This window comes from Gopherus evgoodei, chromosome 17 (genome assembly GCF_007399415.2).
Source record: "Gopherus evgoodei ecotype Sinaloan lineage chromosome 17, rGopEvg1_v1.p, whole genome shotgun sequence".
NCBI lineage: Eukaryota > Metazoa > Chordata > Testudines > Testudinidae > Gopherus > Gopherus evgoodei.
This window is the reverse complement of record NC_044338.1, coordinates 19,683,015-19,695,707: the sequence shown is the minus strand read 5'-3', so window position 1 is coordinate 19,695,707 and position 12,693 is coordinate 19,683,015. Positions and strand designations below refer to the sequence as shown.

At 52.8% G+C, this 12,693-nt stretch overlaps 1 protein-coding gene across 1 annotated transcript in view; it reads left to right on the top strand.

Moving 5' to 3' along the window:
* The window catches only part of LOC115636702 (NADPH--cytochrome P450 reductase), a 62,665-nt gene extending 52,176 nt beyond the window's left edge, over positions 1-10,489 (top strand). The window contains 13 exon segments of the mRNA XM_030537119.1: positions 81-197; positions 2,722-2,840; positions 4,203-4,384; positions 5,484-5,617; positions 7,422-7,438; positions 7,584-7,793; positions 7,796-7,849; positions 9,072-9,217; positions 9,683-9,760; positions 10,025-10,032; positions 10,251-10,270; positions 10,273-10,293; positions 10,296-10,489. Coding sequence (XP_030392979.1) covers positions 81-197; positions 2,722-2,840; positions 4,203-4,384; positions 5,484-5,617; positions 7,422-7,438; positions 7,584-7,793; positions 7,796-7,849; positions 9,072-9,217; positions 9,683-9,760; positions 10,025-10,032; positions 10,251-10,270; positions 10,273-10,293; positions 10,296-10,393 — 1,204 coding nt within the window. The 3' untranslated portion in view covers positions 10,394-10,489.
* Positions 10,490-12,693: the final 2,204 nt, after the last annotated feature.

Below are 12,693 nucleotides of genomic sequence, written 5' to 3'. Positions count from 1 at the left end.
AATGAATAGTGTGTTAGGTTGCACAGAACAAGGGTACTGTGAAGTCCGGCTGTAAACGGAGTGCTTGTTGTTCCCTCCAGCCCTTTCGATGCAAAGAACCCTTTCTTGGCACCTGTTACCCTGAACCGAAAGCTAAACCAGGGCGGAGAGAGGCACCTCATGCACTTGGAATTGGACATCTCTGGCTCCAAAATCAGGTACCCCTCCACTGGGGGGTATTTTCCTTATCCTGGGACAAGGTGGGGGGGGGGGGAGGGGACCATAAGTGAAGCTTGGGAATTCACGTGCCTGACTCGTCCAGAGCTTAGAACGGAGGCTCACTATTGTGCTTTCTGGCCCCGAGATTCCTTCGTGGTTTGGATCAGGATAACTCTGATGAATTTCTCTCTCTCTCCTTGCAGTTATTTCCTCCTGTCTTAAATACTGTGTTGTTTCATCACAGAACGGCTGCCGTGTTCCACCCCAGAGGTGGCTGTATGGGTTGGTAACAGCTGAGGAATCCCTAAAGCTGCAGTCTGGTGTTCTTTGGGCTCCTTCTTCAGTAAATACGCTAGAAGAAGAGAGCATCATAATGGGACCAGTTCACTAATCTTTTAGGCCTCAGTTCAAACAGTGCTGGTCAGGCATGCCTCTGTGATGGGCTGAACCCCCTGAGATATTACCTGAGGTGCTGAAGATATCCCTGTGCTGCCTTTTTCTGCCAGCCTGGGCCCCCTTGAACCTTTCTTGCTGAGCCTGGCTCTTACGCCTCCTCCAGCAAAGCGCACAGGCTGGGCCCACCCCAGCTGCAGAAGTTACAGACACTGAGATCAGCTCTGGGAGGACTCAGTTTAAGGGACACTACAGCACCCAGATGTTCACCCCCCTTTGGGGTACAAGGCCAAAGTTATATAAAGTTCACCCTCTCCCTTGAAGTGGAGGAAGGTATGCACAGCTCCTCGTCCCCCAGCTTAGAAATTGTATAAACTGAGTTATACAATAAACCAGGGGTCAGAAGTGCTGTGCTGAGTCTTCATTTATTCACTGTAATTTAAGGTTTCACGTGCCAGTAATACATATTAGAAGGTCTCTTTCTAGAAGTCTATAATATATAACTTAACTATTGTTGTATGTAAAGCAAATAAGGTTCCTAAAATGTTTAAGAAGCTTCATTTAAAATTAAATTAAATACAGAGCCCCCGGACCAGTGGCCAGAACCCGGGCAGTGTGAGTGCCACTGAAAATCAGCTCACTTGCCGCCTTTGGCACACATGCTATAGGTTGCCTATCCCTGTTATAAACAATAGATAGTCCTATTAACTACAAAAGGGTGTATTTTAAGTGGATAAAGAGGTGGCAAACAGAGCAAAGCAGATTACTAAGAAAATTATACAAAGCACACAAACTAAGCTAGATTCACTAAAGAAACTGGTTACAAATAATAATTCCTCACCCTAGATATTGGTTCAGGTAGAGTCCTTCACAGGCCAGAGGTATCTTTTTTCCTAGCCTGGGTCCACCAGTTCTTCCACCCACACCCTTTCAGTTCCAGTCCTTTTCGCTCCATGCATCTGAAGAAGTAGGGTTTTTACCCATGAAAGCTTATGCCCAAATAAATCTGTTAGTCTTTAAGGTGCCACCGGACTCCTTGTTGTTTTTGAGATTGAAACAGGCAACCTTATACTTAAACCTCTGTAATAGTAGTAAATGGCTTTGCTAGGTCTGGTGTCTGGAAGGCTGAGGCCTGTAGAAGAGGGTGCAAGAACTTAGCTGGTGGACTCTTAAAGCAGAGGAAGCTGCCAGAGGCCTTAGGGTCCTTTTGGATTCTGAGGCAAAGGGCATCTTTTCTGGGGTGAAATCCTAGCCCTATTGAAGTCGGTGACGAAACTTGAATAGGGCCAGGATTTCACCCCTAAACTTAAGTTTAGGGAGTCTTCAAGAATGTAGGCTGATCAACCTGGTGCTGTTAAGCCTAGTTTCTAGGTGTATGGCAGTGCTGATGGCTCATTCACAAAGGACCATACATGGCTCCCTTTTCACTCTGGATATCAAGGGATAGAATTTGGCCCTATGCTTTTGAGATTGCTGGGTGGGGGGAGGCTGAGTCTCAAGAGGAAATTAACCTGGACCAAACGTTTTTATTCCCAATCCCTCTTGGTTCCTTAACCCTGATTGAGTTCTGATGAGCCAAACGTTCCTGGAAGCTGATGCTTTCATATGGAATAGTGTTGTGCTCTGGAGAGTGGGGAAATGAGGAAACATGGATATGTTCATTATAACTTCAGAACGTTGCCTCACACTCATCAGTTTCTAGCTGCGTTAGCTCTGTCATCTGCTTGCAAACGTGCTAGATAGGATCTGACATCAAGCAGTAATGATATTTCACTGAATTAACTCGGAAGCTAAGCTATTGCCGAGGGGGTGTGAGGTGTCTGTCCATCTGCCTGAAAAGACACCTTTTAAAAATGGTTATTCCAAAGGGGCCACGTCATGCAAACACATGTAATAAAATAGCTTTTGCCTCCCTGTTATGACTAGTATTGGGCTTTTAGATTAAACAAGCACCAAGAATCTCCCTGACCCCTGCAGATTAACACAGATAATAATTCAGTGCAGATTGTAAAGGAGATGCTTTTTGCATGTTCCACTTCGTGCTGCACTTCTAGCTGGTGTGCTTGCACCTGTTTGACGGACGTGAATCACTGCTGGTCTTGCATGTTGACATCCTTTTCCTCTCCCTAGGTACGAGTCTGGGGACCATGTTGCTGTGTACCCAGCCAACGACACATCACTAGTGAACCAGATCGGCGAGATTCTGGGCGTAGATCTGGATATAATCATGTCCTTAAACAACCTGGATGGTTAGTAGTCCAAACAAGAGCCATCTTTCCAGCAGCCAAGTGGAAAATCGCTCCTTTTAATTTTGTGTGTCTGAGTTTTTGTGTGTTACTTATGCAGAGTGGGGTTATTCCTAGATGAGACGAACTGAAGAACTGCTTTTGATCATGCGATCAGTATTTTGGCAGGGAAGGATCTTTTGGTTGGGATCATACTTGGCCTGAGGCTCTCCGAGTCAGGGCCGTGGCTTTGCTCCTTCTGTCTTTCCGTCAGGACCCAGATTAGGAAGAATGTCAGATCCTGCTGTCTCTGTGGGGCGGGGACCATGTTTTTGTTCTGTTTGTCCAGCATCTAATACTGTTGAGTTTTGGTCTGAGACCGTGGCTTTTAGTGCCACAAAAATACAAGTAATTTGTCATAGAAACGTAGGGCCCAAAGGGACCTCAGGAGGTCATCAGTTCAGTCCCCCTGCACTGAGGCAGGATTAAGGGTAACTGGCATTACTACTGCCCAGTTTGAGTGCTGTTACAGAATGCAGTAGCTCTGTTGTGAATGTGCTACGCAGATGTATGTACAAGTGAGGCAACTGACATGCCCCTACTTATAGGATACCAGAGCGTGTCTGCTGTGTCCTTCCTATACGTTAGCTGATGCTCTGCAGCGCCAGAACAGCCCTTGTGCCCTAGCACCATGATTTAATCAAAGGGTTCGTCTCTGACTTGCAGTGTATTGAACTTTGCAGTGATAACGCCCGCGGCACGGCACAGCACAGCACTTACACACATTCTCAGCAGAGTCAGTCAAGGTTGCTGACCCTCCTCGACAGCGCTCTGGCAGGACAGCATGTAAAAGCTATGAGAGGACACCGTGTGGGGCGTGCGGCCTTCCCACTTATCGTTCTGTTCTTTTGTATTAGGCAGTAGCCTAGCCTGGACTCCTTGAAAACAGGTTGTTATAGGGCAGGGACACCCAAACTTCCTGATGGCCGAGAACCAGTGCCCCAGGTTCCAGAAAGTGAAGCAGCTTGTCCACTTCTTTAACATGCAGGTACTGATGACAAGATCCCGGCCTGCAGTGCCCTCTCTGTCTGTTACAGCCACAGGCAGCGTACCTTGGGCTCGTTCCTAGCTCGCTAACCTGAATTAACTCCAGCTTACATGGCTGCTCATCGGGGCAGTCACGGAGCATTTGTGCTGGTGATTAGAGTGAACTACACTTTGGTTCTGAGGCTGCTTGATCCACAAGGCCACACTGCCTTCCATGAAGTCAATTCCCCTTTCTGTGTCTGTTTCCCCATAAATGTGGTCTTCCTTGCGAACTTCCTTTCTAACAGCCTCAGCGTCTCAGCAGTGTCGCTGAATTTCAACCTCTTTTCCCTTCCCCAGAGGAATCCAATAAGAAGCATCCGTTCCCCTGCCCCACCACGTACCGGACAGCCCTGACCTATTACCTGGACATCACCAACCCGCCGCGCACCAACGTCCTGTACGAGCTGGCTCAGTATGCCACAGACCTCAACGAGCAGGAGCACCTCCGCAAGATGGCGTCTTCCGCTGCTGAGGGGAAGGTGAGCACGCCTCTGCTTCGGCGGGCGAGGAGGCTGTTTAACGGGGATTCTCTGCGTGGGCTGGTGGCGGGTTGTCCAGCTCAATGTCCTCTTTCTGACTCTGGCTGCTACTGGATCCTTCACAGGACGGTCTGAGGAAACCCTGCACACGTGGGTGGATAACAAGGGAGTATCTTGTTTGTAGAAGTTCCTTCCAAGGCTGCTGATGTGTTAAGGGAAAACATGGAGGGGGAAGATCGTATTTAAAGTAAATAACAGCCCACAAACCTTGTAATTGGCTTTGCCACTGGGAAAAGGTTAACTAGGTGTCATGAGTAGTTAAACCCCTGAATATCCACCAGAGACAGCCAGTTGTATTCAGAATCCTTGTCGAGCCTTGGGCAGCAGCAGGTCGACCGGAGAAAAAGACAAGGAAAGTTTTGACGGGTGTGTGTTTTCTGTTCTTTCCCAAAATGTCGGCATTAGGAGCCTAAATCTCACTGACCTCCAGTGAGACTCAGGCACCCACGTGTCTCAGTCACTTCTGAACATGGGATTTTGGAGTAGGCATTTTTGAAAATTTTGCCCATAATTTTTGTCGGTGCCAAGTGTCCAGGTGCCAGTGGAGAGAATGAACAGAAGCATTAGCGGTGGCCTGCCTTGGTTATTAGAAGGGAGGCTGGATGAACCCCATGAGTCCTATCATGCTTGGTCTGTGCCACGTGACCGGGCAGGGAGGTAGCACCTTGCAGGGTGGGTGGAGGGGTGTTCTGGGGAAGAAGTTAAAGGCTGTGAGTGCAGGTATCCCTGTTGATGGCAGGCAGAGGGCTCCCACCTGCCCTGCAGAAATAACTTCCCTCAGCGCCATCCATCTCGGTGCAAGTCCCTAAGTTTCTGCTACAATGTCCTCTCATGTTGCTGAGCTCCCCGACAGAGCTGCTCCTTCGTTGCGCCGAAGGAAGGGATGAGTGCAAGGAAACCTGGTGACTCATGTCCAATAGTCACCAATTTTAAGTCCACGAGGGATGGCTGTGAGCCTGTAGTCTGACTACCTGTGTCACACAGGCCATAGGGTTTCACCTTTGCCTTGTGCTCCTGTCTACACCCTCTGTGCACCTAGACGCTGTATCACAGCTGGGTTTTGGAGGCCAGAAGGAACATATTAGCCATCCTGCAGGATGTATCTTCTCTCCGACCACCCATCGACCACCTCTGTGAGCTGCTGCCTCGCCTGCAGGCCCGTTACTACTCGATGCCTCCTCTTCCAAGGTGAGTCCTTTCCCTGTCTCCAGGAGCGGGGCAGGTCTATCAGCCCTGGTGAAGGACTTTGTTTCTGGCGTGACCTAGGCCACTGAGCACCCTGAGAGAGTCCTCTCCCTTTCCAACCCCCCCAGCCATCCTGACACATCCCTCCATGGGTGGGCATCTGGGGGCTGGGACGGGAATGCAGAGATTTACCCTTTAAGGAAACACATCCTGTGCACAGGTGACTCCCTGTTATTCCTGGTCACAAAGGCAAACAGTACTTGGTCTTTCACACATGGGATGCAGAATCAGTGTCTCCATCACGGCTACCACTCTGGTGCCCTAAGGCTGCCTCGCTCCGCTCTCGCTGCTGTATGGCCCTGCTTCCATGGCATGGTAGCAAGGTGGGTTCTGGAGGTAAATACTCCGGGCCTTGGGATTGTTTTCATTCACATTTTGTACCAGGAACTCAAAATACCTCCACTCTGAGCATGCTCTAGGCCGAAGCCATAGCTGAGATGACTGGCTGTAGTCCTGCTGCAGTAATCAGTGTCCTGCGAGCTAGCTCAGGATAATGGGATACTGAATCTAAAATGTCCTCAGCTGTAATTTGGAGAGAAGCAGAGGAATAGCTCAGCCCAGGGATCTGACATGGTTTCGCATGAGAGGTGCATCCTCTGGAACTCACGGTGCAGATCACAGCATCCTTTCACAGTTACACGTCCCCCGCGCATCCTGCGTCCCACCAAATAGCCCCTGCTGACCTCCGGCTGGAGCCCTAGCTCTAACAGAGATAATTTGGGGTGCAGCAAAACCTTGTCTCATCTCTAACGCTCAACTCTTCCTGCAATGGGGGGAGGGATAGCTCTGGTTTGAGCATTAGCCTGCTAAGCCCAGGGTTGTGATTTCAGTCCTTGAGGGGGCCACTTGAGGGATCTGGAGCAAATCAGTACTTGGTCCTGCTAATGAAGGCAGGGGGCTGAACTTGAGGACCTTTTGAGGTCCCTTCCAGTTCTGTGCGATAGGTATATCTCCATATATTTATATTACATTACAATGCAGAGAGATGGGATTGGCACTGGATTCAGTAGAGATCATCATAGCAGCACTCTGCCTCCTCCCTCTCCTGCTGGGCAACTAACCCCACTAGTGCAGCATCTGCTCAGGGGACGGGAGATACGGGGATCCGCTCACCACGGCTCTGGCATTCCTGCAAGCAGGGCACTAAAGGACAACTCCCTTGATGACAGACTCTAGCACAGGGGTAGTCAGTGTAGGTGGACCATGGGCCAAATCCAGACCCCCAGATGCTTTTGCACAGACCCTGAAATTTTGTAATGTGTTGGTTTTTTTTATTTCTTCTTCTCTGGAGTCTGGACCTTGACTAGATCTTGACCAAGAAATTTGGACCTTGACAAAAAGTAATTGATTACCCCTGATAGCATCTTGTCCTGGTGCTTCTAATTAGCATGGCCTGTGGCATGTCTGCTCTGCACTCAGAGGTGTGACAGCATCTGTAGCTTTGATCTAAGGAGCCTGAACAAATAGCAGCAGGGAAGCTGAGACACCATTGGCAGGTGGCTCACGTACAAACCCAAGGTCCAAATGGGCTGCATAGCCCATGCTGCATGACTTCACTGCTAGCTAGAGCAAAGCTGGTGCTGCAGTCACACCTCTGAGGCAATGGAGATGTATCCTGCATGGAATATGTATTGTTCCTGTGGAGCCGTGTGAGATAGACGGGGTATAAATTGTGTCTTTAGGAGGAGGTCCACTTGGGTTGTCCTCTGAGATCCTGAGAGCTGCAGGAAAGAGCGGCTTGCAGTAACTGTTCTCGTTAGCTTTCCCGCTCCAGTGGCTGCTGGTTCTTGTCTATGGACAGCCCATGGGACTCATTACCCCACAGGGGCTGCCCTGAAGCCAAACGGGTGACTGCATTTCTCTAAAGCTGCTGCCAATTTTGGTATTGCTCCAGGTCACCCTCACTCTATCCACATCTGCGCTGTGGTTGTGGAATACGAGACCAAGACAGGCCGGGTGAACAAAGGAGTGGCCACTACCTGGCTGAAGAACAAGGTGCCCAATGAAAACGGGCACAAGGTGATGGTGCCTATGTACGTCAGGAAGTCACAGTTCCGGTTGCCTTTCAAACCCAGCACACCTATCATCATGATCGGGCCCGGGACTGCATCGCCCCGTTCGTTGGCTTCATTCAAGAACGAGCCTGGCTGAAGCCGCAAGGTGAGTGTGCAGCAGCGGTGCCAGATCAGCTGGTCCCGGGAGTAGCCATCGGCTGGATGTGCTGCCTCTTGGCTATAGTGCCAGTATCCAGTGGCTGCCAGAGGTGGGCCCCCTCCCGTACAGCTGTGGCTCGTTCCTGAGGGGGCTTCAGAAGTACGTGTGGGGGAGTGAGAGGGGAGAGACTTTCAGCACCCGTTAAGGGTTTGGAGTTTTTGAAGGTTAGAATGTAAAAGTCCGTCTGTTAGGGGAGCATCGTTCTGATGATTTCCTGTAAACCCCCCTACTCCGTGCACCCCCAGTCACCTAGGTCAGCAGTTTGCAGGCTTGTAGGGGGCACCCTCCTCCCACCCAGACCTGGTGGTGACTGACAGCACCGTGGGCCAATCACGACTCTCTCATGATAGTGGGGCTCTATGGAGCAACCCTGGGGTGCCTCTCAAGGCCACCAGTGGCAGCCCTCCTCTGTGTTTCATTTGCAGCCCGGGAAAGCTGCACGACACGAGGGCCGGAGTCACTGGGATAATGAGGCGTAACTGCTCCCTTGCCCTACTTAAATGGTGCCCTTTTTCCTACCCAGCACACACTGCTGGAGGGGAGCAGGTCCCTTTTCCTATGTGGGCCCAGCCGCTGGGCAGCACTTCGGTCCAGCACCCACAGCCGGGCCATTCAGTGCCAGGAAAGCAGGAGGGAGCGTCGCTTCCCTTTCCACCGTGGGGGTGCAGGCAGCATGGTGGGTATGGCAGCGCTGGGGAGCTGGGGAAGGTTGGATTTAAAGACCATTGTGGCTGTGTCTGGAGGGGCCCCCACCCAGAAAAGGATGAGAGCACCTGGTCGTGGTCAGTAGCAGGGAAGAGGTTTTCAACTCAACCTCCTGTGACTAGATGCTGCTCTGCTGCTTTCACCGAACTGGCTCACGCTTGCGGAATCAGTGACAGGTGGAGCTAGGTAACAGTGCCTTAGAGACCTGGCCCGCTTCGGAGCAGGTGTTATGTGGCTGTGGATGGGGAAGGTTGCTGCCTTCTGCTAGCCCTGGTAGGGTGGAAGGATGGCCATTGACCTGGCTTCGAATCCCTCTCTGGCACAGACCTTGTCCAAGTCACTTAGGCCCACATCCCTTTGAAAGCAATGGAAGTTAGGCTGCCATGAAGTCCCGTCAGTAGCTGGCCAGCTAGCCACGTGGAGGTAGTGGGCCTGGGCTGACAGCTGTCACGTTGGGTCCCAGGGAAGGATGTTGGCGAGACGGTGCTGTACTACGGCTGTCGCCATGAGAACGAGGACTACCTGTACCGAGAGGAGCTCGCCCAGTTCCACAAGGAGGGAGCCCTCACCCAGCTCAATGTCGCCTTCTCCAGGGACCAAGCCCAGAAGGTAAAGCCCAGCAAAGAGGCTCCAGTCCCTCCCTCCCTCCAGCCCGGTGCGGGTGGCTGGACTCTTGCAGTCAGGGTGCTGCAGGAGGAGAGGCCCTGGGAGCTGCCAGCCCCAGCCCAGGCTACGGCTCCAACCGCATCCTGGCAGCATCGGCCTGTACCCCGTGCTTCAGAGCAAGGCGGCTTCATGCCCTGCAGAGTGCACCTGGCTGGGCATGAGTGGGGAGTGCCAGTCTGCACTCCAGCTTGGCTTGAGAGCCTGCCCTAATGTCTCCCACCCCCTGGGCTGTTGCTGGAGAGGGTCAGGCCCATTGATGTCCCCTCTGAACCTTTGGTTCCCTCCTGGAGGGACATGCAGCAGCTCCGGGACGAAGCAGCCAACTCGGCTGCTGGCTGAGTTTGGCACATGGAATCCACGTTGCTGCCTTCCCTGCTCTTCTAAACCCAACTGCCTTTGTTCTGCCAGGTCTACGTTCAGCACTTGCTGAAGAAGAACAAAGAGGGGGTCTGGAAGTTGATCCACGAGGGGAATGCTCACATCTACGTGGGGGTAAGGCCAGCCTAGGGTCCTCGCAGGCTGAATTGCACCGAGGCCCTTGGCTGGATTGTGGGATAATCTGGAGTTCCCCATTGCTGGCCCCTATTCTTGGGGCGGCTGAGGGGGGTTGGCATGTGGCTTTACAAGGACCTTGCACCTTGATTTACTTGGTCTCCCTGAGCTCTGCCACGGACTTGTCAAATAGCCTTTGGCTTGACATCTCCCCTCTGCTGATTTCCTAGCTCCTTGTATCGCAGGGGTGCTGTGCAGATTTGCGGGTGCGAGGCCAACAGGCAGTGCAGGCCGCTGGCCCCCGGGGATTGTTGCCCACACTCCATAATGTGGAGTTTCCCTGCTCAGTGTCCCTCTGATCCAGTAGCCTAGCTCTTTAGACTGGGGCTAATCCTGGCCAGGCCAGCCTGGCCTCTGCAGTCTCCCCTTCCCCAAAAAGGTGGAGGAGTGATGCCTGCCCTCACTCACGTCCTTGTCATTCCAGTGATGCTCGCAGCATGGCGCGGGAGTGCAGAACACCTTCTATGAAATGTGGCAGAGTTCGGGAGCATGACCCAGCCCCAGGCTGTGGACTATGTGAAGAAACTGATGACCAAGGGCCGCTACTCCCTGGATGTCTGGAGCTAAGCCGGGCTTCTGGGCACGAGAGAGGGAAGGATTCCCAGACGGCTGCTGGACGGGAGATGAACGGCACCTGCCCCAGCCATTGCAAGAACATGCCACTGAAACAAACCTAATCTTAGATCCCCTCACCTGGTAATTGCCCTTTTGTACCCACCTCTTCCCCCTTTGCTAGATTGCTCCTGAGAGCCCTGCAAAGGGCAGGGCAGGGACTGCTGGAATCCCCCTGGGTTTTCTGGGGGAACACGCGTCTCCAGTGGGATGGCTGGGCTCGGCCCTGAACCAACAGGAGCCAGGGTTTGATGAACCCCCCTGGGTTCCCCTCTCCTGCAGCACAGGGCAAAGCCATTAGCTGGTGGGGCTGCCTGCTCTGCTTTGCTGTCTGTGCAGCGAACCAGCTGCAGGACACTCACCCCGTCCTCCTCCAGAGCTGCTTTGTGTTCTGGTGGAAACTGTGACATGAGGATGCTCTTCCTGTACCCCCGGCCTAGTCACGTAGGCCCCAAGGCCGCCTCCTCTCCCAGGGAGCTGCCTTGGTTTTTAACTAGTTCAAGCAGAGGTGCGCCCCCAGCTCAGGCATGGCCTGGTGATGAGCGGGCAGCAGCAGTGCTGCAGTCCTGGCCAGCTTTAACAGATCCAGCCTGGAGCATGCTGGTGTGGAAAGACCCAGGGCTGAGGCAGCAAATTGGAGAGACTGCCTGGCTCCCTCACAGGGCATCAGGAGATCTCTGCTGGCCAAGGCCAGGATGCTGAGCCCATGTCTCCCTTGCCCCATGAGACTTGCAGCACTTCCTGCTTGTTTCATAGGCACTGTGCCGGGGCAGCCTGGGCTTTGCACACCAGAGTCAGTGCCCTAAGAAATTCTTCTGTGGCCTGAAACCAGCCCTGGCCAGCTGAGAGCCTGCGAGACCTAGGCTAGGCCGCACTGCTGTAAATTCCTGGCCAGGCTGTGAGGGGGGCTTGGGGCTGGCTAGAGACCTGCTCTCTCAACCTGTTAGCGCCTAGTGAGAGTTATGCCAGTAACTGCTGCCACCGGGGCCAGCCCTGACTTCCACTCTGGCCCATGGGCCTAGGGAAGTTGGCTAGTGGGGGTGGGGAGCTGACACCCAGTGGCTTAATGCTCAGGTCTCAGCAATGTGGTGACTGGCTATGTAACTTCCCAGCCCAACGCCAGACAATCCCTCTGGAAGCCTGGGCCCGAGGACGGCTTGCTCCCAGCTGTCACTAGCCTCCAGGGACTAGCAAGGCTGCTGCCTGGGCCTTGAGTCATGTGCCAAGAGGTCAGTGTGGGTCAGGGACTGAACTGCAGGGCTTGCCTGCACTGAACCTTGTTTCCTTAGGCAGAGGGGACAGGAGATGGCTGAAGCTGCCTCCTGTGAGAGGGGAGGAATTCGATACTGGCCTGCAGGGTCACGAAGGTGCAGCTGCAGTCAGCCTGGGGAGCCAGGAGAATGACTGGGGCCCCCTGTGCTTGGTTACGTGAACTGAACCCCATTCGCAGCATCTCCACGCACAGTTCTGGTATCTGTGTTTCCTGTTCACCCTGCTTGAGACCAGCTCGTGGAAAAGCTCAGCCTGTCCCCTGAATGTAAATAATTTTAAAGATACTGTCCCCTTGGAATAAAACAGGGTCTTTGTTTTGCCTCGTGAGATCAGTTGCCTCCTGCTTCATTTCAGTGAGAAACAGACCCAAGAGCTGGGGGCTGCTGCCAGCCAGTAACTTCCTCTTGGCTTGGGTGTCACCTTCACCCCCCAAAGCCAAGGTCACAAGGTTCAACTTCCTTATGAGACCAGCTTTACAGGTGACCTGCCTGCGCTTTGGGTGCTAATCTGAGACCAAGAGCCCCAGCTTCCGTTCCCTGCTTTGCCACAGCCTTTCCTAGGAGATCTTGGGCAAGTCACTTAGACTCTGGCTGTGCTGCAGAGATGTGGGGAGGGAGCCGAAACACATCCTGGCTGTGGTGTGTTTAAAGCTTACTTCCCAAAGTGGCTGCACTTCCTTGGTAGCTGCGCATGCAGGCTCCACCTGATCTCATTTTCCAGTAGCTGTGAACCCTCAGCAACCTGGGCTAGTCTCACATGTGCAGCTCACTGCTGTGATCCGAGCTAGCTCAGGTCTGCTTGCAGCACAGCCAGCCCCCCTGAGTTTGAACTGAGGCAGTTTCTCACTTCATTTGCTGACTTTAGGCCTCTCTCCTTCCCTCTAGCCCCACCTCTTTTCATTCTCAGGCAGGCCCAGAGCTCCACTCTCTTTCCAAACAGGCTTCCAGGGGAGAGTTGATGGAAAACAAAGGTCACATGTTCAG